This window comes from Carya illinoinensis, chromosome 10, assembly GCF_018687715.1.
Source record: "Carya illinoinensis cultivar Pawnee chromosome 10, C.illinoinensisPawnee_v1, whole genome shotgun sequence".
In the NCBI taxonomy this organism is placed as follows: Eukaryota; Viridiplantae; Streptophyta; class Magnoliopsida; order Fagales; family Juglandaceae; genus Carya; species Carya illinoinensis.
In genome coordinates, this window is record NC_056761.1 from 10791456 (window position 1) to 10815697 (window position 24242).

At 37.0% G+C, this 24242-nt stretch overlaps 1 protein-coding gene across 3 annotated transcripts in view; it reads left to right on the forward strand.

Annotated features, from left to right (window-relative positions):
• LOC122279986 (187-kDa microtubule-associated protein AIR9-like) overlaps nt 1-24242 on the forward strand; it is a 45325-nt gene that overhangs the window by 10635 nt on the left and 10448 nt on the right. For all 3 annotated transcript variants that reach the window (XM_043090917.1, XM_043090918.1, XM_043090919.1), the window contains 23 exons: nt 838-1070; nt 1189-1303; nt 1898-2018; nt 2154-2329; nt 4065-4200; nt 4569-4669; nt 4772-4819; nt 11155-11339; nt 11433-11550; nt 11681-11808; nt 14236-14404; nt 15205-15323; nt 15569-15737; nt 15881-15965; nt 16407-16480; nt 16569-16688; nt 16871-17066; nt 17163-17284; nt 18994-19201; nt 20050-20123; nt 20865-21003; nt 21449-21630; nt 23266-23421. In XM_043090917.1, the coding sequence (XP_042946851.1) occupies nt 838-1070; nt 1189-1303; nt 1898-2018; nt 2154-2329; nt 4065-4200; nt 4569-4669; nt 4772-4819; nt 11155-11339; nt 11433-11550; nt 11681-11808; nt 14236-14404; nt 15205-15323; nt 15569-15737; nt 15881-15965; nt 16407-16480; nt 16569-16688; nt 16871-17066; nt 17163-17284; nt 18994-19201; nt 20050-20123; nt 20865-21003; nt 21449-21630; nt 23266-23421 (3174 nt within the window). The remainder of the gene's footprint in view (nt 1-837; nt 1071-1188; nt 1304-1897; nt 2019-2153; nt 2330-4064; nt 4201-4568; nt 4670-4771; nt 4820-11154; nt 11340-11432; nt 11551-11680; nt 11809-14235; nt 14405-15204; nt 15324-15568; nt 15738-15880; nt 15966-16406; nt 16481-16568; nt 16689-16870; nt 17067-17162; nt 17285-18993; nt 19202-20049; nt 20124-20864; nt 21004-21448; nt 21631-23265; nt 23422-24242) is intronic.

The window sequence follows — 24242 nt, forward strand, 5'->3', positions numbered from 1 at the left end:
CAAGGGCCCAAGTTTCCATGGAAGAATATTTGGAGAAGTAAAGCACCCACCAAGGCTGCATTCTTTGTTTGGACAGCAGCACTAGGGAAGATTTTGACCACTGACAATCTTAGAAGACGTGGCCTTATAATTGTGGACTGGTGCTGTTTGTGTAGAAACAATGGAGAGATAGTGGACCACATACTCCTACACTGCAAGTTCGCAAGTGAGATATGGAACTACTTTTTCAACAGAATGAGAATAGCATGGGTAATGCCAGGTCGGGTGGTGGAGCTTTTAGCAAGCTGGAGAGGAATCACCGGGACTCCGCAAATTGCATCTTTGTGGAAGATGGCTCCAATTTGTATTTGTTGGTGTATTTGGAATGAAAGAAACGAGAGACTTTTCGAGGATCATGAACGTTCCTCGGAAGAGTTTTGGAGTTTCTTATGGAAGACTTTATTTCTATGGCCATTGCTTTAGATTTTAATGGCCTAAGCTTCCATGATTTTCTTGCTTCTGTTTCTAGTTCTTAAATAGGTGTATGCTCATGTATACCTCCAGTGTACCGGGGCTATGCCCATCTTTATCTTAATAAAGCGTTCTATTACCTATAAAAAAAAAAATGTATCGGTAATTCTACACCTGTGATTGTGTTTTCAGTCAGGAATACTTTTTCAAATTTAAAATGAATTTTACATAAAGGTTCTAGCATGTGGTATGAGTTTGGCAATGCTCGATTTAACTAGATAATCTGTGTGTCAGGGTAAATGTGCAAATAATTGAGTTGTATATTTGTTTATAAATAATATTAATGAACATGGAAGTTGTAATTTTGCATCTATGATTCATGGGCAGAGTCAACTCTTCGCTTTCTTGTTGAGCAATGGAAGGATCATTTGCCTTCGGCGTACCTGCTCAAGGAAGCTTCTGTTGATCAGCCTTTTGAAGAAGATGCTTGCCGCTGTCACTTTACTTTTGTCCAAGATAGCACATTGAGCACTGACCCACACTTAGTCTTAAGCTATCAATGGTTTGTGGGAGAGAGAATACTTTCAGATTTTTCTGCAATTCCCGATGCTACTGGAGAGGTAATGAATTTTGGTACTATTATTGTATTTGAACTTTTACTTATAACACAACATGCTTTAACTTTGAATTGCTGTTAATGTCTCTTTGTTTATGCCGTGCTGCATGATGCGATGCCAGGTTTACTGGCCAAAGCAAGAAGACATTGGTAAAATCTTGAAAGTGGAATGTACTCCCCTACTCGGAGAAACAAAGTATCCTTGTATTTTTGCCCTATCCTCACCAGTTTCACCAGGTATACTCTTTCTTTGTCTTTTTTGAGATTGAATTTGATTTTAGAGGTTCATTTTAGTCAATCATAATTTGCCTGTATCCATCTCTAGTGCCTAGTGGTTGGGTTATGCATATGCCTATTGTTTCTATTAATAAAATTTTATTCTTGCTTATAAACAAAAGGTCTAGTTATTCATCTATTCTTTCTGATATTTCCCCGACTTCCTCTTCAAGGATTTTCTTATTTGTTGAAGTTTTAGTATTTCAGTCATGCGCTACCAGCTCACTAGCTTGTTTTGGGCTTCTACCTGCATGACTAATTTTATGTCTCAATAAGTAGAAGAGTGTGGTGTGATAAACGTAAAAAGTAAATGCTTTGCCTTTTTCCCTCATGGTTATTTTAATTTTCTTTTTTGGATATATCTCTTTTGTGGGTTAAACTCTCAGTCCAAATATGTTATCTAGATTAATCCTACCGTTATTGCTATAGTTTCCTTATCTAGATTCATCCTACCGTTATTGCTATAGTTTCCTTATGTGCAAGTTGTATCATGCTTTTAGTGCTTTTTTTTTTTTCATGTTTAATTTTTCCTTTCCCTTTTCTTATCTTGCAAAGGAACTGGAATTCCAAAGGTTGTGAACCTTGAAGTCCTTGGGGAATTGATGGAGGGAAATACCATTAGGGGTTATGCTGAGGTTGCATGGTGTGGTGGGACTCCAGGGAAAGGTGTTGCTAGGTGAGTTGCATTATTAAAATTATTACACACATTTAATTCCACACAACTATTCATATAAATTTACTGATTTTCATGTATGATTGCATGATGCATGTATATATAAATTGTTGTGACAAAATAATACACATTTTTCAGTTGGTTAAGGAGAAAATGGAACAGCAGCCCCGTGGTAATTACTGGAGCAGAGGATGATGAGTATCGCTTGTCTATAGATGACATTGATTCAAGTTTGGTTTTTATGTATACACCTGTAACGGAAGAAGGTGCCAAAGGAGAACCTCAATATAAATACACTGATTTTGTAAAAGCAGGTGTGTGGGGGGAGTAAATCTTCTTTCTTCTTCTTCTTCTTTTTTTTTTTTCATAATCTACTTTTTTAAATTTACCTTGATCAATTTGTCTTCCTTTTAATAGATCTTTTGACTTTCCTTTGTGAATATATTTGAATGGCTTTGGAACTGTTTTGAAACTGCAACTTAGTCTTTCGATTAGCTCGTTTTACATTGTTTATATGTATGTTGGGGTTGGAGATTGCAGAGTGCTCTTGCTAACCAGATATACACTTGGATTGGTGTTCTAAAGTTGCTCAATTGCTGCCTCTTCATGGACCAATGCAAATTCCTGGATTTGCTTGGGGACGTGTTTGTGTTTTTTCAGTAAATTTGTAAGAAGGCCAGAAAAAATGGCACAAAGAAAGGCATTTTACAGCACCTAAACAAAGGAATACAACAGCACAATGAGCTGGGGCAGAGATCCTGAAAGTGATGATCTTATGTTTACTTTTGCTACTGGTTTTCTTATCTGAAGTCCAAAAAATAACTCTCTTTTTGTGGAGGATTTTGAAAGGGGAACATAATTCCTCGTAGTAGTTTTTTTGATACTGCACTATGGAGGAAACAAAATCCACCAACTAAATTACATGATCTATTAGCATTTTAGTTTGAGGTCTGTCCGTGCAAAAGAGATGCTAGGCTAGAAATAGCTACAGAATATAGGGTGTGTTGATCAATTGGAGGCCTAACATAGGGGTTATGATCTGCAAAAGAGGAGCTGAGGAACCATTTTACTGCTAGCTCCCTACACCATCCCATTCTTTATCTTATCTATTCTCAACCTTGAAAGAATCTTAAAGCTTATTGTAAATATATGGAAGAGGTGCTTAGGCTTGAACTTGTACTTGATGGCCATTGTAACTATGAGAACTCGAGAGCTTGCTATCGAATTGGAACTTCCTTAAGTAACCATAATTACCCCTTGTCCTGCTTGGCTGGAAGGAGAAGAGGTGAATGGTCCCATCCAATACTGATACAAATTTCCCTGGAATTGAATTATGGGTCTTGTTATCTGTGCTTTATTTGGAAATAGCAATGGTGCTGATTTTCTGTGGTTGCATGTTTTTTTTTTTCCCCGATAAGAGACATGAACCTGGTGGAAGGAGAAGAGGTGCATGGTCCCATCCAATACTGATACAAATTTCCCTGGAATTGAATTATGGGTCTTGTTATCTGTGCTTTATTTGGAAATAGCAATGGTGCTGATTTTCTGTGGTTGCATGTTTTTTTTTTTTTTTTTTCCCGATAAGAGACATGAACCTGGTGGAAGGAGAAGAGGTGAATGGTCCCATCCAATACTGATACAAATTGCCCTGGAATTGAATTATGGGTCTTGTTATCTGTGCTTTATTTGGAAATAGCAATGGTGCTGATTTTCTGTGGTTGCATGTTCTTTTTTTTTTTTTTTTTTTTTCCCTGATAAGAGACATGAACCCGGTGTGTTTTTAACCTGCTGCAACACACTCCATATGTTCTTACAGGGAAGGAGGTTTCATGTGAGCTAGAGCTCATTGTATGTGGCTGTGATTTTTGATCTAGTTAATGCTTGCCATCAAATGTAGCATAGCAGTCATCAATTTCAATTGGATTTCATAATGTGTGCCATTTAACATTATTCTATTTCTTTTTTTATTGAATTTCTTATTTTTGTATTTCATGTTAAAACCCAAAATGCATTCTTTTGGATGTTATTGATCTTGTGTTGTGATGGCAGCTCCTCCATCAGTCAGTAATGTCCGAATCATTGGAGATGCTGTTGAAGGAAATACTGTCAAAGGAGTTGGTGATTATCTGGGAGGAAGAGAGGGTCCCAGCAAGTTTGAATGGTTACGCGAGAATAAGGATACAGGGTTAGTACAAATGTATTTTCTCTCGGCAAATATCACCTTCTCCTGAGTTTTTGCTGCTTGCATAGTCAAGGAATTAAGTTTCCCATGATTTTGTTTAATAGATCATGTTTATTATTGGCCTAGATCATTTATAATTTTAAGCTTTTGTTTCTTACTTTCCTCTTTCAAATATGTTCTTGTTTGTTCTTTTGTTGCATTTAAAGTATTATCCTATCTAATTGTGTTTTATAGTTATTATTTTTTTTTAAATTTCTTCATCTTAACGCTGATATGAACCTTTTCTTCCCATGAAAATTACTGATGTTCAATTAGGTTTTTTCATGTTACGATTTAGATCTCCACCCCCATTTTTTTGGCTTCTCTTGCAGAGACTTTGTACGTGTGTCATCAGGTACACCTGAGTATACCTTGACAAAAGACGATGTTGGGCGAATCTTGGCTTTTGTATATATACCCACCAATTTTGAAGGTTTGTCCATTGCCCTTCTATATTGTAGAATGTTCTAGGTATGCTAACAATATCGATTTCTCACAAATCATTACATAACATCATAATTGGTATATCTTTCAGGGCAGGAAGGAGAATGTGTATCAATAGTGTCTCATGTAGTGAAGCAAGGTACCTCTCAGTGCGGGCAACATTTTGAGTCTTATATTTGCTATAGTGTCGAGGTACTTATGTTTAAATAAGGGTAATGTGTTTTTATCATATGAGTAATCATATATGGAGGAGCCAATTGCACTCTGGTAGACCACTGCCTTTGCTTGTTCCTTCATACAATTCCATGACAAATCGTTCCCCAAAAGAGGTTAGGTATTTTTTTGATAAGTAAAAGATATTTGTATTAATATGAATAGGCATAATAGCCCAAGTACATAGAGGGTATACAAGAGTTTACACCTAGCTAAGAGAGAGGTAGAAACAAGAAAATCATGAAAATTTAGACCATTACAGCTAACAACACTCGCCAAAGGAACAAAGTTTTAACAAAGAACACTTTAATCTCCTCCAATGTTTGCTTCTTATTTTCAAAAGTTTGATCATTTCGTTCCTTCCATGGGCACCAAAGAATGCATACAGGAATCATCTTCCACATGGCTGAGATTTGTGGAATCCCGTCCAAATTCTTCCAACTAGCCAGGAGCTCAACCACGATAGTAGGAACCCAAGCTAACTCAATCTTCTAAAGACATCATCCCATAGTGATCTAGCTGCCTTACAATGCAGTAGAAGATGATCCACAGTCTTACCATTCTTTTTGCACATACAACACCAATCCACAACAATCATTTTCATAGATTATTCTTTGTTCAAGATCTTGCCCCTGTTCAAGTGAAAAAGTTCACCTTAAGAGGTGCCTTGTTTCTCCAAATACTTTTACACGGAAAGCTATATTGTTGTGGACTGATGAGGGTCTTATAAAATGAGCGGATAGAAAAAGCACTTTTTCTAGCGGGTGTCCACCATAGCTTATCTGTACCCTGATTGCTCAGTCTCATGGCATATAAGGTTCCGAAAAAATCAGCAAAATTGTCAACTTCCCAATCGTGAGCCTCCCTCATGAAGTTCACATTCCACTAGATTAAGTCACCGGACATCTCTATGAGATCCAAAATTGATGCTTCCTCTTCACAAAATCCTGAATACTGTAGGAAATGTGTCCTTAAGAGCTCGATCTCCGCATCATAAATCAAGCCAAATTTTTATTCTAGATCTGTCACCCATCACATCTCTAGTGTGTCAAGCAAATACCCCCCACCCTCTTTGTATGTGCTTCCAAACTCCCACTCCATACACCCCTTGTCCTCCATAGTACTCCATCCCATACTGTAGGAAATGTGTCCTTAAGAGCTTGATCTCCGCATCATAAATCAAGCCAAAATTTGATTCTAGATTTGTTCACCCATCACAACTCTAGTGTGCCAAGCAAATACCCCCCACCCTCTTCGTATGTACTTCCAAACTCCCACTCCATACACCGCTTGATTAGGATGGTCCTCCCACCTTTTGACAAATACAGTCACTTCCAACCTCCCAATCTATGTTCAATCTTTTCTATTGCTTCATCCCATATAGATTTAGCCCTAAAAGTGGCCCCCAAAGGAAGGCCAAGGTATTTCATGGGAAGTGTGGAGACCTTGCATCCAAGAATGTTGGCCAACCGTTAGTGGTCACAAATGTTTCCAACTGGGACCAGCTCTAGTTTGGATAGATTCACCTTAGATAATAAATTTGATTTTGGTCTGCCTTACATAATACCAAGGTGTCATCTGCAGACAACAAATGAGAAATGTTAAGGGTGCCCCGATTGGTGTCACCAATCGAAAATCCAGCCATAAAGCCATTGTCCACCATAGCCGACTTCATCCTACTAAGTGCCTCCATAACAATGACTAAGAGAAGCGGGGACAACATATCACCTTGTCTTAGGCTGCGTGAACTGTTAAAGAAACCAACTGGACTACCATTCATCAAAACTGAGAACCTCGTAGTCGAGATGCAGTATCTAATACACGAACACCACTCTCCCCGAATCCACACCTCCCAAGCAAGTATAATAGGAAGTTCCAGTTAACATGGTCATACACATTCTTCATATCCAGCTTGCATAGAACACCTGGTTCTCTTGATTTTAATATGCTATCTAGACATTCATTGGCGATAACTACTAGATCCAATATTTGTCTTCCTTTTAGAAAGGCGTTCTGTGGTCTCGAAATAATCCTCCCCAAGACCTCCCCCAAGCGGTTTGCTAAAACCTTGGAGATAATTTTATACACCCATTCACAAGACTAATAGGCCGAAAATCTTTAGCATTCACAGCACCAACCTTCTTTGGAATAAGCATAATAAAAGTGATATTGAGACTTTTCTCGAACTTACCTAATGAGACAAATTCCTTGAAAACCTTCATCAAGTCTTTGTTCACCACCTCCTAACAGAATTGGAAGAATCCCATAGAGAAACCGTCTGGACTAGGATTGGAACAAAATACTCCCTAGAGGTTAGGTATTTCAAACAAGATAAAGACAGTTTAGTCTTATTTTCGAAAGTACCTCTCGGAATTGTTATTAAGGTGGAGTATTTTGTTGATGTCCATCCCTGTAGCCATTCAACCATTCCTCTTTTATGCTTCCCTCTGTTTCTATGTATTTTGCAGATGTACATCCACGGAGCTATTAAACCATTCGTCTTTTATGTTTCCCATCGTTTCTATGTGATATACACATTCAAAAGTGATAAAACTAGAATATAATTTCTAGTTTATGAGAACCAGTTTCGCCTTTGGTTTGCAAATCTTATTTGCTCTTTTGCATTTGTAGACTACATGGTGTGGTCGGTATTATTAACAGTAGTCTCAGTCCAGTGACCAAATTTGTTTGTGGACAGGGTAGATTAGCCTCTTTGGAATAGAAGTTAATCTAATTGAGCCAGGTGCATAAAAACAAAACCTTTTTGCATAACTCTGCAATTCTGTAACTTCAACATCGAGTAGAAACTTCAGTTTTATGGAGTTTCTGTCAAGGAAGTCATTATAGAATACAAGCATGAGGAGGTCTTGCATGATGTTCTATACTTTATATAATGAAGTTATTTATGACCCTGCTCTCATTGTTCCATGTTCTGAGGTAAGTTGCATATTAATTTGCATGCATTACATACACCACAATGATCAAAATACTAGGTGGTTTTGTATTTTCTACCACACTGCTACATTGGTGCTTTGGATATCGACTTCTGGTATTTTTAAATGACTCGTATAAGTGGTTGTCTACTAGGTGGTTTTGGTATTTAAAAGACTTGTTTCCTAGGATGGATCGTATTGACAAATGAACACGAGGTCCTTACGGGAAAAATCGTTTTGAAAGATGAGTAAATATTCTTTTGAAATCCAATTCACCACTAGCTTCGCTCTAAGCCATGATTATGCCTCGGCTCTTCTTGCGTCAATTGGATTTGTCAGTGACTTCTTGCGTCAATTCTTCCTTCTAAAATTTGTCAGTGCCTGCTTCTTCCTCAAAAAATTAGATTTTGTTTCTACTTTACTACCCCTATAAGGTTAATTGGACATTTTTTTTTGTTTTTGGGCATGAAATAAGTTTTGTTGGAACAAAACCGATTTGGAGTGGTTGGGCTGGTCTTTTGTCTTTAACAGCCCTCAATCACAATCTGCCACATCCGCAATTTTACCTAAAGCACAATAGACCTTATCACAGTAGATCTTTCAGACCCCTTACACACCCGATAGAAATCAATTCTTCAACATTCTATTGTTCAAGCCTTCAGCACCGCCGCAGGAGTGCACTTCAGCAGTGTCATCTGTGACCGTTGTTCTGTGGTTTCTGGACCACCTTAACTCTATTTTTAACTTTGTTTTCAGTATATATCACCGCTGAAAAGAAGAAAAAGAAGGAGAAGAATATGACTGCTTTTTTTCCCTGTTAACAACGGTCCCCTTTTCGCAGAAGGCAATCACTTTGTTATTGTCGAAGTTGTTCAGTACCACTTTCATATGATTAATCAGCCTCATGGACTTATAATTATAATCACCTTTAAATTATCTTGACATTTATGGCAACCAAAACAAGAAAGAGAGAGGAAAAAGAAATATTTTTGTTCGATGGGGCAAATTTAAAGCAAAAAAAAATTGCAAAAAGACTGGTATTTTGAGGGAAAAAACAAAACTGGGCAAAATATTTTGGAGATGAAAAAGAGTCCCTTAGTACAACTAATTGCACACTATTCTCTTGGATCAGTCATTCTTTTCCTTCCTTGAAAGTCAGTACTCCAGCTCGAGCCTCTTGTCCCATTTCAAAGCCAACCTTATCTTTGGGCAGCGAAGGTTGAGAGGGAGCTCGCCGATGAAGGTTCTGAGAGGTGGGCGTCGGGCTGCAGGGCTGCAAATGTGAGATTTGGACCAAGGGAAGAGGAGATCTGTGCAGGAGAGGGGGAGATCTGTTGCTTTTTGGTCGAAGAAGAGATTTGAGATGGGGAGAAATGAGTGTGAGAGTTGAATTTTTTTCTGGGGTGCGGTCTCATTGTAGTGTAAATGGAACGCTTACTTGTCATTAAATTATTGGAGGGCTGCTTTTTGGTGGAGGTCCGCCTGTCCGGTCATAAGATTAACTTTTGTTGGAAATATCTTATTTATACTAGTTTCATTCTTGGTGAGTGCTGTCATGGGCATAACTTAACACATCTTTTTTATGGAGAAAAAGGGTTTCAGGAGTATCAGTTGAAAAAATTATTTGCTACTAGCATAATATTTTTTAGAAATTTTTTCTGATAAGTAAGAGAACAATTTATTAATAGAAGTAAATAAGCATAGCCCAAGTACACAGGAGGTATACAAACAGCATACACCTAGTTACATAAAAAGGAGCTAGAAAGGGATACAAGAAAGTCATTGAAGCCAGCTCCATTAAGTACACAAGAGAATGCCCAAAGAAATAAAGTATGGAGGAAGAAACTTCTTAGCTCATTTGGAGAAGCTCCATGTTTACAAAACTTCGACCATTCCTTTCAATCCATAAGCACCACATGATACATAGAGGAATCATCCTCCATGCATCCTCAATATGTGGATTAGCCCTGCATCTTTGCCAACTTGCAACTAAATCAGACACGCTCTTGGGCATTACCCAAGCAATGCCTGTTCTATAAAAGATTTCAGCCCATAACGTTCTTGCCACCTCACAGTTAAGTAAAAGACCACCGATTCTCGATTCTCCACTCTTCTTACGCGTATAACAATATTCAATTATGGCAAGACCCCTCTTTCTCAAATTATCCAACATCAAAACTTTCTCAATAGATGCTGTCAACCCAAAGAAGGCAATCTTAGGCGGCACCTTGCTGAAAAATAGGCTTCCAAGGGAACAAAATATGATTTTGGTTTGACAACGCCTTATACAATGACCGTACAGAAAACTTCCTTTTCCCAGTCTTCATATACAGCATCCTGTCCACCTCATAATTACCAAATTGCAAGACAATAAGCTGTAAAAATCAGAAATAGTACCAATTTCCCAATCATGAACAGCTCTATTGAAATAAATATTCCACAAAGGGAACCCACTAGAGTGATCCAGCAACTCAGACACTGAAGCCTCCTCACTAAGAGCCAACCTAAAAAGAGAAGGAAACGTGGTCTTAAGGGCTGAATCACCACACCATAAGTCATGCCAAAAGCTGATCCTGACACCACCACCAACCTCGAATTTAATATACCGAGTAAAATCCTCCTATCCATTTCTAATATTCTTCCACAAGCGAACACCATCCACACTTCTCACTTGATTTGAAATCCAACCCCCTAGCAAACTCCCTTACTTAATCAATAATAGTCTTCCATAAAGACTCCCCTTCTTGATGATACCTCCATAACCACTTTCCAAGAAGTGCCTTATTAAAGATTCTTAGATTAGAAAAATTGGTAGTTTGTCATGTGTTAACCCAATCAAATGGGAAAAGGATTAAAATTTATGGTTGAGTTTGTATAGAGGCTGCTTTTTCCTCTGGAGGGAAAAAAGGTGGGTGGGGGTTCAATGGGGGTGGTGATCCTATCTCCCTGCTTTTTGTTTGAACTACTTTTTGTGAGGTGAAATTGTTAATTGTTGCACATTTTTCTTACACAGTATCTTAGACTTGTCTCATTTATTGAGAATTACATAAGGAGGTCTAGATGTTGTTTTACTTGATACTCTTTTGAGTTGGCACTTGATGCTGTTGGAGCTGCTGTATTGATCACTACTTACATTTTCAATTTTTGTCCATATCTTTCAGTATCCTTGTCTCTGAGTATCAATGGCAATGTTTTTAGTTCTCTTTGGTTTTATGTTTTTGCATAGATGCCATTTTTTAACTTAAAATCACAGCCATATTGCTTTTATCATGGTGCATATTGTTCTTAACTTTCTCTTGTGGTGTTGTGATCTTTGTCGAAATTCCAGCACCACCCAAGGTAACAAATGTAAAGATAATTGGTGAATTGAGGGAGAACAACAAGATAACTGTAACTGGTATTGTTACCGGAGGAACTGAGGGTTCTAGCAGAGTGCAGTGGTTTAAGAAAAGATCATCCATATTGGATGGTGAGAGAGATCTTGAAGCGTTGAGCGCATCCAAGGTTGCCAAGGTATGTGAGGATTATTTTCTGTATGCATGTGCATCTGCACTTTTTGCTTTAGTATTTGATAGGGTTCTTTGATGAGCTTTGCACTTGGTTTAGGCATTCCGCATACCATTAGGTGCTGTTGGCTATCACGTTGTTGCCAAATATACTCCTATGACTCCAGATGGTGAACCTGGTGAACCAGCATATGCGATATCAGATAGAGCCGTTGAAAGTGAGTAAACCTCTTTCTTTTTCAATTAACACTCGTTAAATAGAAAATTCTCTTGTTTTGTAGCATCATTGTGCCCAAAACCATACCTTTAAAAATATTTCGCTCTCATTCATATTTTGTATTCTTGCAGCTCTTCCCCCAAGCTTGAATTTCTTATCTATTACTGGTGATTACACTGAAGATGGAATGTTGACTGCATCATATGGTTACATAGGGGGTCATGAGGGGAAAAGTAAATACAATTGGTATCTTCATGAGGTACACACGTTTTTCTGATAAAAATGGTTTATGTACAGTTTAGTTGCCTTTTTTCCATTATATGGAAATTTCAGTTGTTCTAAGCTGTTTTATGTACTATAAAAGGAGAAAGAGCTTCTTGGTAGAAACATATGCAGAAACCGTTTGGTACACTTTGATGGCTATTGCATTCTCTTTGCAAATCATAAGAATTCCATCTTATCAATCTTCCATTTGCAGGATTTGTTTATAATTGCAAAAATATTCTGCTCTAAGGCCTAGTAATTTTCAGATATAGCTATTGTCTTTTTTATAGGTTCTTTTTCCCCTATGCCTTATGTGGTGTTGGCTTGAGAGGAACAGCCATAGTTTTGAAGATGGAGAACGCTCTTTGTGAGAGATGAGATTAGAGATTTTTTCTTCCATACATTATTACTTTGGGCATTTGCTATTTCACTTGATGTTGCATGTTTTCATGATTTCATTGTTGCTTTTTTAAGTTCCTAGCTTGTAATTAGGTGTTCTCTCTTGTATACTCCTTGTGTACTTGGGCTATACCTAATTACTTGGTTGAATAAATTTCGTTTTACCTATTAAAAAAAGGTTCTTTTTCTCTGAGTGTTTTCTGTGAATACTTCTGTCTACTATTATCATATTGTTTGGTTCCATAATGAAATGCCATTGCAAATCTCACCTTCCCCTTATTCTATGAATGTTCAAATATGATTTAAGTTTTTTGTTCTTTTCTTTGCTTGAAGTTAAAAAAAGAATTCAAAAGATCTACCAAATATGTTTTGACGCTTGTTTCATGCAATGGTTTGGTTCTATCAGGGAAAATTTTGTTATGGATAATATTTCTTGTAACCAAAGTATATGGGGGGATATTTTGTAATAATTATTAGGTCAACATTGATCTTTGTATAATATGATGTTGACAGGAAGAATAATAACATTTTTCCTCTCATTTTTTGTTCAAACCCTATCTTTTTACAGATATCAGAGAAGGATTCTAGGGTTTTAAATCCTTGTTTAGCTTCTTTGGCTTATATTTTTAGGTCTTTGTTTTTATACCCCTTTATTATGCTTGTATTTGTTGGTTTTGGTTGGACTACTTTGATAGGAAGCATTGTAAAAACTCACATAGGCTGTGCCGAGATGAAGCTCTAAATGAGCTTCTCTTGGTAACCAGAAAAATTATGGTATAGAAAAAAAATTGTAGTTCATGTGGTGATGGTTTAACGTTTTCAACAGCCCAATGATCTTGGTGGTGGCTTTTGGTTGTTTGTGGTATTTTGGTTGGGTTGTCAGGGGTCACCGTGGCTGTAGATTGGCGTTGTTATGAGTTGTCCAATTCATTTTGTGGTATTACCGGTGTTTCCTGTCATCTTTGATGACTGGATGGTGCTTTTTGGTGGTTCCCGTGGTCTCCAGTGAATATAGAGGTTATTTCTAATGGTTCCTGTAATGTTCGGTAGAGTGTATGGTGGTTTTTTGGGTGGTTTGTGGTCATCGTTTGCCTTCGTGCATTTGTGGTGGTGACTCTGCTTCACTGTTGTATGCCATCTCTCTTGGTGTTACTGTGTGGACTACTCAGGTATTGTGATAATTGCCTATGTCAATGTTGTTGATAGTACCGATTGTCTTTGTGTTTGTCGAAGTGCAATTTGTGTGGTGGTTGCGAGGTTCTTAGTGGCTGTTTGTGATTCTCACTTATGTGTTTGTCCTAGAATTGAGGGAGACAAGGGCTGTTTGGATGCAAGAGTTCTTCTCCGGGTTTGGTCGATCCAAGCTCAGGATCATTTTAATTTTGATTCGGTTCACTCAGTTCAGTCCACAGACTTGGGTTGGACTCATAAGCCCTGCCACATACTTGTCATTAGATTTGGGCCGAGCCAAGCTGGATTTGACATATTGGGTCAAGCCATGTTTGACATATTGAGATGGTGTATTTGGAGGGAGAGGAATGACTGGAACTTCAAGGATCGGAAGCGCTCTATGGAAGATTAAAAAAAACTTTTTCTATAAGATTTTATTTATGTGGGCTATTGTTATATATTTCAATGGTCTTAGTTCTCATGAATTTCTTGTACCTATCTTGTGTTCCTAATTAGGCGCATTCTCTTGTATACTACCTGTGTACTTGGCCTATGCCTGTTTTCATATTAAAAAATCTTTCTTACTTATAAAAAAACATATTAATAAAACTTATAAAAAATCTTATATATGCTCCAGCTTGAGGGGGTGTGTTATGGAAAGTGCTTCTAGTAAATAAATTGTATGGGGGGATATTTTGTTATAAATATTAGGTCAACTTTGATCTCTATATGCTATAAAGTTGACAGGAAGGAAGAATAACAATTGTCCTTTATATCACAGAAGTTTTTCATATGTTAATACCTTAGAGATCATCATACTAATATGAAGTATACTTTCTTTTGGTGTCTGCAGGTTGAAACTGACTCAGGTTCTCTTATACCTGAGGTTTCAGGACTGCTTCAGTATCGAATTACCAAGGATGCAATTAATAAATACATTTCCTTCCAATGCACTCCAATACGTGATGATGGGTTTGTTGGGGAGCCAAGAACTTGCATGGGGCAGGAACGTGTTCGCCCAGGTAAAAATTATCATCTTTGGTTCTGAAACTTATATTGATAAAATCATATTGCCTTTATAATTATGTTCTTACATAAAAGTGATGCTAGAAAAGGTTTTAAATTTTTGAAAGTTGTAGAATGTCAGTGGTTTAGACTTCATAATGCTTGGGGAAAAGTAGAGGTAAAAGTGATATATAAACAGTTTCCAGTGTTCAGAAATTTGTGAGTTGAGAAAGCTTTTTTAATAAGCAGAATGTGAGAGTACTCATTATTTCTTGGCTTTCAGTCAAGTACATCTTGCCAAAACATTGGTGTGCTATTGATATAGAAATATCAAGGTTGGTTTAGTATTAGACTAACTGTTCAATTGACTAGAAATATGCAAGATTAATCTCATTCTCTGTACTTGTATTTTTTGGAAATGTATTACGCTTAGTCTAACTGGACTCTCCTGAGTAACGTGCATTCAAAAGCAATGCATAATTGCATATCTAATTTGCATGCAATATTGTATCTTACACAGGACTATCATTTTAGATTGTATGTGAAGATTGGCCTTGAATTGTGCTAGATACATTCAGCATTTGTGATTCATTGTCATGGTGGTGATTTTGATCTTGGGAAATTGTTTTTGCATGATTGCCAGTCGCCAATATGTATTTATTTGTCATATTCTGGTTTGAAAATGAATATTTGTACAAGTTCCGTGTGTATTCATGATGGACATATGCGAACTGGTCATCATGTATAAAGTTTTGATGGTTGTTTATATTTGTTGCTTAAAATTTGCTTCTTATTCTGAGTGCTACTTGATGATTAGGAAGCCCAAGGTTGCTTTCTTTACAAATAGTTGGAAATGCTATTGAAGGAACCCCACTAAGCGTTGAAAAGAAATATTGGGGTGGTGAAGAGGGAGATTCAGTGTTCCGCTGGTTCCGGGTATTTTCAGTTAACATTTTTGCAGTAGTTAATATTACCATATCCTACCTTTCAAATCCATTACTGGATAGAACACCTGGATGCAACATTGTCCCATACAGGAATTGTACTTGTAATTGGCATTCAAGCGCCAGAAAATCACAGTTCCTTAAGAAACCGCTATCAATCGAATTTCATTTTTCCTCTCCCTTTTTGCTGTTATTTAACCGCTGCTATGTTTAATCAACAATTTTATATATTTGCAGACTAGTTCTGATGGCATACAGAGTGAAATTAAGGGTGCAACTACTGCATCATACAAGCTCTCAGTTGATGACATTGGCTTCTTTATTTCAGTTTCTTGTGAACCTGTAAGAAGTGACTGGGCTCGTGGTCCCATTGTTCTTTCTGAACAAATGGGACCTATAATACCAGGTACTATGTTGATATCTTCTGGTTTTAATTATTTTTATTATCACATTGTCCACCTAATGGTTATTCTGCATGAAACTTAACTTATAGAAGAATTGTTTGAATTAACTTATAGAAGTTTATTTGAATTCTATTTTGCGATGCAGGCCCCCCTACTTGTCAGTCTCTAGAATTTCTCGGGTCAATGATAGAAGGGCAACGCGTGAGCTTTATTGCCTCTTATAGTGGAGGGTGAGACATTTGATTCATCACCTTACATATTTGATAAGGCCTTGTTTGGATAGTCAGATGAGATGAGATGATCTGTGAATAGTAGTGAAATAGTTTGAGTTAAGATGTTTTATGGGGCTTTGGGAAAGGAGAGAAAAAGTTGAATAAAAATATTATAAAATAAAAATATTGTTAGAATATAATTTTTGTTTTGGGATTTGAAAAAGTTGAGTTATTTTTTGAACTTTGTTTGAAGTTTGGGAAAATTGTAATGATTATGTAATGATTAGATGAAAAAGTTGAAGATTTGAATTAGAAAAGTGTTTGTGTTTGTGGTGTTTGGATGTTGAGATAAGATGAGATGGGAGCATCTTGCAATCCAAATGGGGCCTAAGGCTTCAACTCCTAGCCTTACTGTTGTGACTGTTAGTCCTTAAGTGGAATTCATTGTTTGTGATTCAGGGAGAGGGGAGATTGCTTCCATGAATGGTTTAGAGCAGAAAGTTATGGCGTACGGGAGAAAATCAGCACTTTTGGTTAGTTTTATGCAATTTATGAGATTTGATCTTTTCAAATATCCATTTGGAATTACAATATTACTGGCTTAGAACTTTCCTTTTGCAGATTTTGTGGATTTGACTCTTGAGGATGTGGGAAGATCCATTGAGCTTGTTTATACTGCTGTGCGCCAAGATGGAGTGAAAGGGAGCCCTAGGAGCATACTATCTGACATAATTGCTCCGGGTTAGTTGAACATTTGTTATTTAAATTCAACATAATCTTCTAAGAAGTTGAAGTGGTCGTTTTAGTTTGACAAGTTATAATCTTTTAGTTAAGGGTGTTGGGGCAAAATCAAACAATTTTTGCTCATGTGAGTGGCCTATTCCATCTAAGGTTTTGTTTTTTCTTTTCTTTGCTTTTAACAGCTGATCCCATTGGAGTGGACCTGGAAATTCCTGATTGCATTGAGGACAAGGAGGTTATCCCTCAAAAATCATATTTTGGTGGACAAGAAGGTGTTGGACAATATATTTGGTATAGAACAAAGAATAAGCTGCATGTATCTGCACTAATAGATATATCTAGTGCTTGTGAAGATGCTGTGATATGTGGTAAAACATTGTAAGTTCTGAATAGAGTTGTTATTCTAAGATTTTAGAAATTCATATCTGCATCTTCAAAATGAATGTTATGGTGAATGATATACAATGATGGCAGAACTTATACACCATCACTTGAAGATGTCGGGGCCTACTTGGCCTTATATTGGCTGCCTACTCGTGCTGATGGCAAATGCGGGAAGCCATTGGTTGCAATATCTAACTCTCCAGTTGCCCCAGGTACAACTCTAGTTCTTTGCATGGGATCAGAAATTGTTTCTTATTATGTTAGCTAACTTGGGAACTCCAGATCAGTATATGTCCTACTGGTTGTAATATGATTTAATTTTAATTGGGTGATTGGAAGACTCTTCGGTAGATTTTGTCAGTAGTGTGCAGAGATTTTAGTTTATCTCTAAGTAAGTGATAAGCTCAAGTGGTTTATTCATTATAGCTGATTTTTTTCCCAAGCAATAACTCCTTTTCTTGATCTATTAAACAGTTAGCTTTAGGGCTGTGTAGGTGACCCGAAAGTTTGTTGGGCCCGATTAAAATAGACCGATCCGACCTGAATTTTATCGGGTCCCCAACCCGACTAATCAACCGGTTTATATTTTGGTTTCAACCCATGTGAATATAAAATCACACTTATCTTCATCTTCAATTTTCTCCAACCCTAGCCGCCCAAAGTCCCAAGTGATATTCAAATTTCATTCAAGCCTTTTAGAAACCATAAAGGGTCGCTGATTGCCAAGGATTTTTCTAAATCCACTCTACCGCCATCATTCTAGTGCATCCACCCCACCGGGAGTATTGAACAGAGTATTTCCTCCGGTTGGAATAAACAGAGTCACTGTAGAGTGAAGGAGCGACGGAACCTGGCATTGGGCAGAGAACAAAGAGACGCGGCACGTGGTGGTGTGGCGTATAAGTCCTCTGTCTAAGACGTGACTTGTGATTGTGTTTTTGTGGGATGAGGTGGTGGCCAGTTTCGGCAATCACAACAGAAGAGTGGGCAACAGGGAGAGGAAAAACAGAGTGAGGGCGTGGGCAGAAAAAAATGGAGAGAGAGGCAACTGGAAGGAGAGAAATACGGAGAGAGTTGGGATGTTGTCTGCCGTTTGGAGGAGAAACGGAAGAGAAAAAAAAATAATAGTGGTTATTTCATCCATTTCGCTGACCAAGTTGAAGCTCTTCTTCGTCGTTCTCATCAAGGATGGGCAGAGGTGCGTGTGTTTAGACTGAGTGTGTTTGACGTTTGTTATGGCCTCTTGAGGAAGGGGAGACAGGAGTGGGTCACTGGGCATTGCAGAGAAGAGTGGGGAGAGGTTCTGTTGAAGCTACGGAGTGAAGGTTAGGGATGAGTTTTGAGAAACTCCAAACGCAGCATGTTGATGATGGCAAATGGGTAGGTTGACTTTTGTGCTCTCTTTGAAAGTCACTATGACATTGATCGTCAAAAGATGTTTTCTTTTAAATGCAAACAGATTCCGTGATCCGATTGCCCATAATTGGAGCCTAAGCCTCCAAAGACATTGGCGATGGTGATTCATTTCCCTTCTCTCTCTTTACTTTTATTTTTTCCTTCGTTTTTCTTCTGCAAGTGGCTCTTCCATTCTGCAAGTATTTTTTGGGGTCTTTTCTTGAATTGAGGATGATTGTAGATCTGAGATTTAGATCGAGAGATTTTGTAAATCAATGTGCAGAAACTAGGTTTTTTTTTTTTTTTTTTTTTAGGTCGGGTCGTACGGGTTCGACCTGGTTTTATTTTGTTCGGGTTGGATCAGATTGTTTCTGATGCCTCTTGGTTGCAGGTCACTTTGGGTCGGTCCAAAATACTGCTTGGGCGGGTCATTGCACAGGCCTAGTTATCTTTTGTTAAACTGAGGCATTTATATTTTGTTTTATTTTGTCTCGTTATTTGATACATTTGATAAATAATGTGGCAGCTCTTCCAGTAGTTTCTGATGTTCATGTCAAGGAGTTGTCTTTGGGTACTTATTCTGGAGATGGTGAATATTTCGGTGGGCACGAGGGATCGAGCCTCTTCAGCTGGTATAGAGAAACTAATGAGGGCACTATTATTCTTATCAATGGAGCCAACTTGAGTACCTATGAAGTTACTGATTCAGATTACAACTGCCGGCTGTTGTTTGGGTAGATATTCTGCCTCACTTTTTTTTTTTTTTTCTGCCATCTGTTGGCTGGAAGAAAGATTATTCAGGACTACAGATAATTTATAACATGCTCACTTTCCATCCAAGATTTTCAAAGTAGGAAACATAATCAATATCCTCTCTCTATTTGCTCAAAGCAGCAGTGATTTTGGTTTTGCTTGTTTCTAGGAGAAATGTTTTGAAATTAACTATTATACATGTTAGAAAAAACGTTTTATTTATTAAGGGGGACAGATTGTTATAGAATAGTCAATTAGTTTGCATATCTGCAACAATGTGGTGAGGTTGATATATTGTTGCTTTTAAGGTGTTGTTCACTCTATCTGCAACAATGATGCCCCTAGATGGATCATCTTTTACAATCAAATGGACATCATAAATGAAGTAGCTTATTTCTCATGCTTATATCAATTCCTAAGAAAATAAAACTTGCTGTTGTTCATCATTATTAGTGGGAGCAGATAACAATGTAATGAAGACAACATAAAAATCTCACTTGGCAGATACTTGTTAATATCAAAATTAACCTTTTTTGTATAATTAGCTGCATTCCAATGCATGTAGTGTTCACAAAAGCTGGTCAGCCTCTTTGGATCAGGAGTTTTTATGGATCAAAGAAAGGCCTATCAGATATACCTAGGCGATGGGGTTGTCTGTAACATATTCTTGTTACCTAGATATGGTGGTTATATTTATTTACCTCGTCCTCAATTTTCTCATCCGAAATGTATTCTGTATCTGTCTTGATGATCTAATGGGGATTTAGTATGTATCATATAGCGCATAAAAGATTTTGGCGTTCTGAAAATTTTGATATTCATTTTGCAGATACACTCCTGTCCGTTCAGATTCAGTTGTTGGAGAACTCAGATTATCTGAGCCAACTGATATTGTTCTCCCAGGTAAAAAATTTTCTGTGTGGCTATACAGAAGCCTGGCCTTCTTCAAACACAACTATTTCAGGAATAGCATGCGCACTTGTTGTTTATGGTGTTGGACTTGCATATTACATTGTCTAAAAGACTGTCAAGTTTGGCTGTATTTCATGTCTCTCTTTCCACTCCCTGTTAGTGTGGCTAATTGTATCGAAAAGATACAATGCGACTTCCTTTGGTGGGGTTTAAGGGAAGAGGCAACATATCACTTGGTGAGTTTGTACAAGATATGTTCTCCAATGTCTGAGGGTGGATTGTGATTTCGGAATATGCTTAGGTTTAATTGTGTGTTATCGGGGAAGTGGCTTTGGTGTTCCAGAATGAGAGTCCCATTGTGGAGAGCAGTAGTAGTAGATTCCAAGTATGGAAGCATGCGGATTGGGTAGTGTTCAAATGAGGTCCATGGACCCCATGGGGTGGGATTAGGGAAGAATATAAGTAGAAGATTGGGTGAATTTTTCTATCAACCTCAGATTTGCGGTGGGATATGGATCCAGGATCAAATTCTGGCACAATCTCCTGAATCAGGGTTCTCTTCTGTACTTACTACATGCTAGGATTCCCCTTTGCACTTTTCAATTGAAAAGCTATTACTTATAAAACAGAAAGGAAAAAAATATTTCCAGGGACTATATAGTCTGACATGTCATACACAGTGAACTTGGAGAAGACTTTTAATTTGAATTTGTATATTGCATTGGCTTCCAGAGCTTCTAAAAGTGGAGTTGCTTGCTCTCACTGGAAAGGCAGTTGAAGGTGATATACTCACTGCTGTTGAAGTAATTCCAAAGAGTGAGACTCAGAAATGCATTTGGGGCAAGTACAAGAAGGATGTCAGATACCAATGGTATGGTGCTACTATTGAGTATCCGGCAACATATGAAATGTCTTTGCATACTCAATTTAAGGCATTCTCTTAACTGCTCTCAATTCAGTTGCAATAATATTTTAGAAATTACAATGTATTGAAGGAAAATAGTTGTTGAACGAAATGAAGCTATCTAAATAATTTTCTGTCTATCATGTAAGATTCCCAGACTGTCATTCTGCCGTTTGCATGAGATCCTGATTTTGATCCAGTCTCTTATAAATTTATCAATCTTGTCTTTAGGCATTTATTCTTTATACTCCCTGTGTACATAGGCTTTGCCTATTTCATTCACTTTAATAAAATTTACTTCTTACTTATAAAAAAAAAAAAAAAAAAAAAAATTTCTCAAAATTTCTGACTACTTTATTTAGCTCTTGTAGTAACACTGCATTGCCTATGTATGACACGAGGGATACTGCAGGTTCATTTCATCAGAAGTGGGAGATAGAAAATCCTATGAACCATTACCTACACAGTGTTCCTGCTCTTACAAGGTGAGACTTGAGGACATTGGCCGAAGCCTGAGATGTGAATGCATCGTGACTGATGTGTTTGGAAGGTCGACTGAGCCAGTATATGCTGAGACTGCACCTGCATTGCCAGGTATTTTTCTTAACATATTGCCGTGAATGGACTCATGAACTTTCTTAACATATTGCATAATTAATGGCACATTACAGAAAAGGTGTAGTAGTATTGATGAGTTGATACAGCCGAAAGATGTTGTAGTATACATGATCAATCTTTCTGGTGAAGGAGATACAAGCTCATTGGTTCACAAACTTGATCATTCCCAAAATATGGAGTCATTAGGTCTCTTTGGAAGTGCAATTGGAGAAACAAGGGACCTTCAAAAGTAGCTTTTCTTTTGTCTAGAAGGCTGGTTTAGATAAGATCAAAACAACAGATAATTTGAGAAATACTAGTGGATTGGCATTCTATGTTCAAGCCCAATGGAGAAAGCATTTAAGCATTGACCACCTTTTTGTTACATTGTGAGTTGAGTGACTTATGGTTGGATGTACTCTCCACGTTTGGAATTGGGTGGGTTATGTGGCCTTATGCCTCAAGTGAGTGGAGTTGTTGGCAGAATCCTTTTGGAAGTCATAAAAACTTAGAAGATCGGATGATGGTTTCCCTATATTTAGTGTGGTTTATTTACTTAGAATGCAATGCCCGAATTTTTGAAGGTCAAGAAAGGATGGTGACAAAGATTCTCTTTTGTTGGATGTTTGGTCATAACAGCTCCCAAGCTTCTAGTTTTTCAAATTTTATAGAGTTTTGCTCCTTTTTCTTCTATCTAGTTGGGTGTTTCCTTTTGTATACTTTCTGTGAACTTGGGTTGTGCCCCTCTACCTTTTAATAAAATTGCACTAATTAAAATAACTAATTTAGACCAATAGTACTGAGATTGGGTAAATTTTTTTCTAAAAGCCTTACCATTTGCAGATTAGACTTGTTACTGTCCTAGTTGCTTCTGATATTCTCATTTTGGGACAACTTTGGAACATATTATCTTAAACCTTCTTTGTTGTGGTGGCACATCTCTTCTTGCAGATTAGTAATATTTGAACTAGTTCATGAATTCCTTGTATCTCTAGTCAATCATGCCTAGGTGTTGCTTTTGTATATGTCCTGTGTACTTGGGCTGTGCCTGTTCTTATCAATAAAATTCTTATTAACTGATAAAAAATTATTTTAACTACATTTTTTCTCTCTTATTATTATAATTAGTGTTATAGTATTGATATGGAGCCTATTTCGATTGGTTTCAAGAATTAATTTAGAAATGATGTAATTTAAAATGTTGAGATGGTCAATGTCATGTGTATAATTTTCCCTTGCGTCATGTATCTGTTTAAAGATGTCTGGATGTTTCAGATTTAAGAATATTGTTCTCCTTGTGCAAAATCAACCGCTTTTAGTTTCGTCATGAAAGTATTGATGTCTTCGTGGTGTCTGGATACACACAAAACCCATAAATTGGAGATTATATCGGAAGGCAAACAAACTGACGTTTTGGTGGACTAAAATCATTTAATGGCGTGGAAGTTCTTACTTTTTATGTTAAGTTCAATTTAACCGATTTTTTTAATAGTTAGTTTCAATTTAACTGATTCCAGATATGTTTTTTTAATCATGATAGTTATATTGTTGGTTTTTGTTTTAGAAGCATCAATCCTCTTGTCATCTCTATTTCTTGTTTCTTTCAGTTTAAGATTATTTGATTATTTGTAGGGATTCCTAGAATAGATAAGTTGGAGATTGAGGGGAGGGGCTTCCACACCAACTTATATGCTGTTCGTGGAATTTATTCTGGAGGAAAAGAAGGCAAAAGTAAAATTCAGTGGCTTAGATCAATGGTTGGAAGTCCTGATCTGATCTCTATACAAGGTGGGCTAAATCTTTATGTTACCACCTAGGAGTTCACATTGTGCGTTTTGGAGGCAATAACATTTTATTTGTCATTTATGAATTGCCCAGCCAATTTGTGAAAAGAAAAGTTGATAATGGTAAATTTAATGCAATGATATATGTTACATAATAATACCATAAATGAAAAGTAATGATGTTGCTTTATGGCACTAATTATTATTTAATAACAACGTAGTGTCCATTTCTACTCCCTAACTTGTAACTAGGTGTTCTATCAATAAAATTTTATTTTACCTATCAATTTATTATTATTATTATTATTATTATTATTATTATTATTATTATTTTTTATAATTATCCTATCAAAAATAATAATATAGTGGGATAGTTGATAGCTTATGCTTTGAAAACTATATAGCATATATAATTTCACCCAGCTAGTTAGATATTTGGTTTGGTCTGTGTATTATGCTGGCTGGACGGTAATCACTAATCACTTCACATGAATTCATAAATACCAAATGGCTTCCAAATTTGAGGAATAACTTCATTTTTTTTTGGTTTGTAATCGCGTTTATTATTTGATGGCATCTATAAAATTACTTTACCCGACTAGAATGACTGAGCAAAGGTAATCTGTCCTAATGTGAGAGTTTGAGGCTTCTTAAAAATTTTGGAAATTAATTTTTTCTCATAGAATTTTGATATCAAGACTTATATCCTTGTGCACATCTCTACTAGATTTTAATTGATCTTTACAACCAGCATAGTTTTTTCTTTTTCTTCTTTTTTTGATAGGTAAATAAATTTTATTGATCCACGTAAATAGGCCAAGCCCG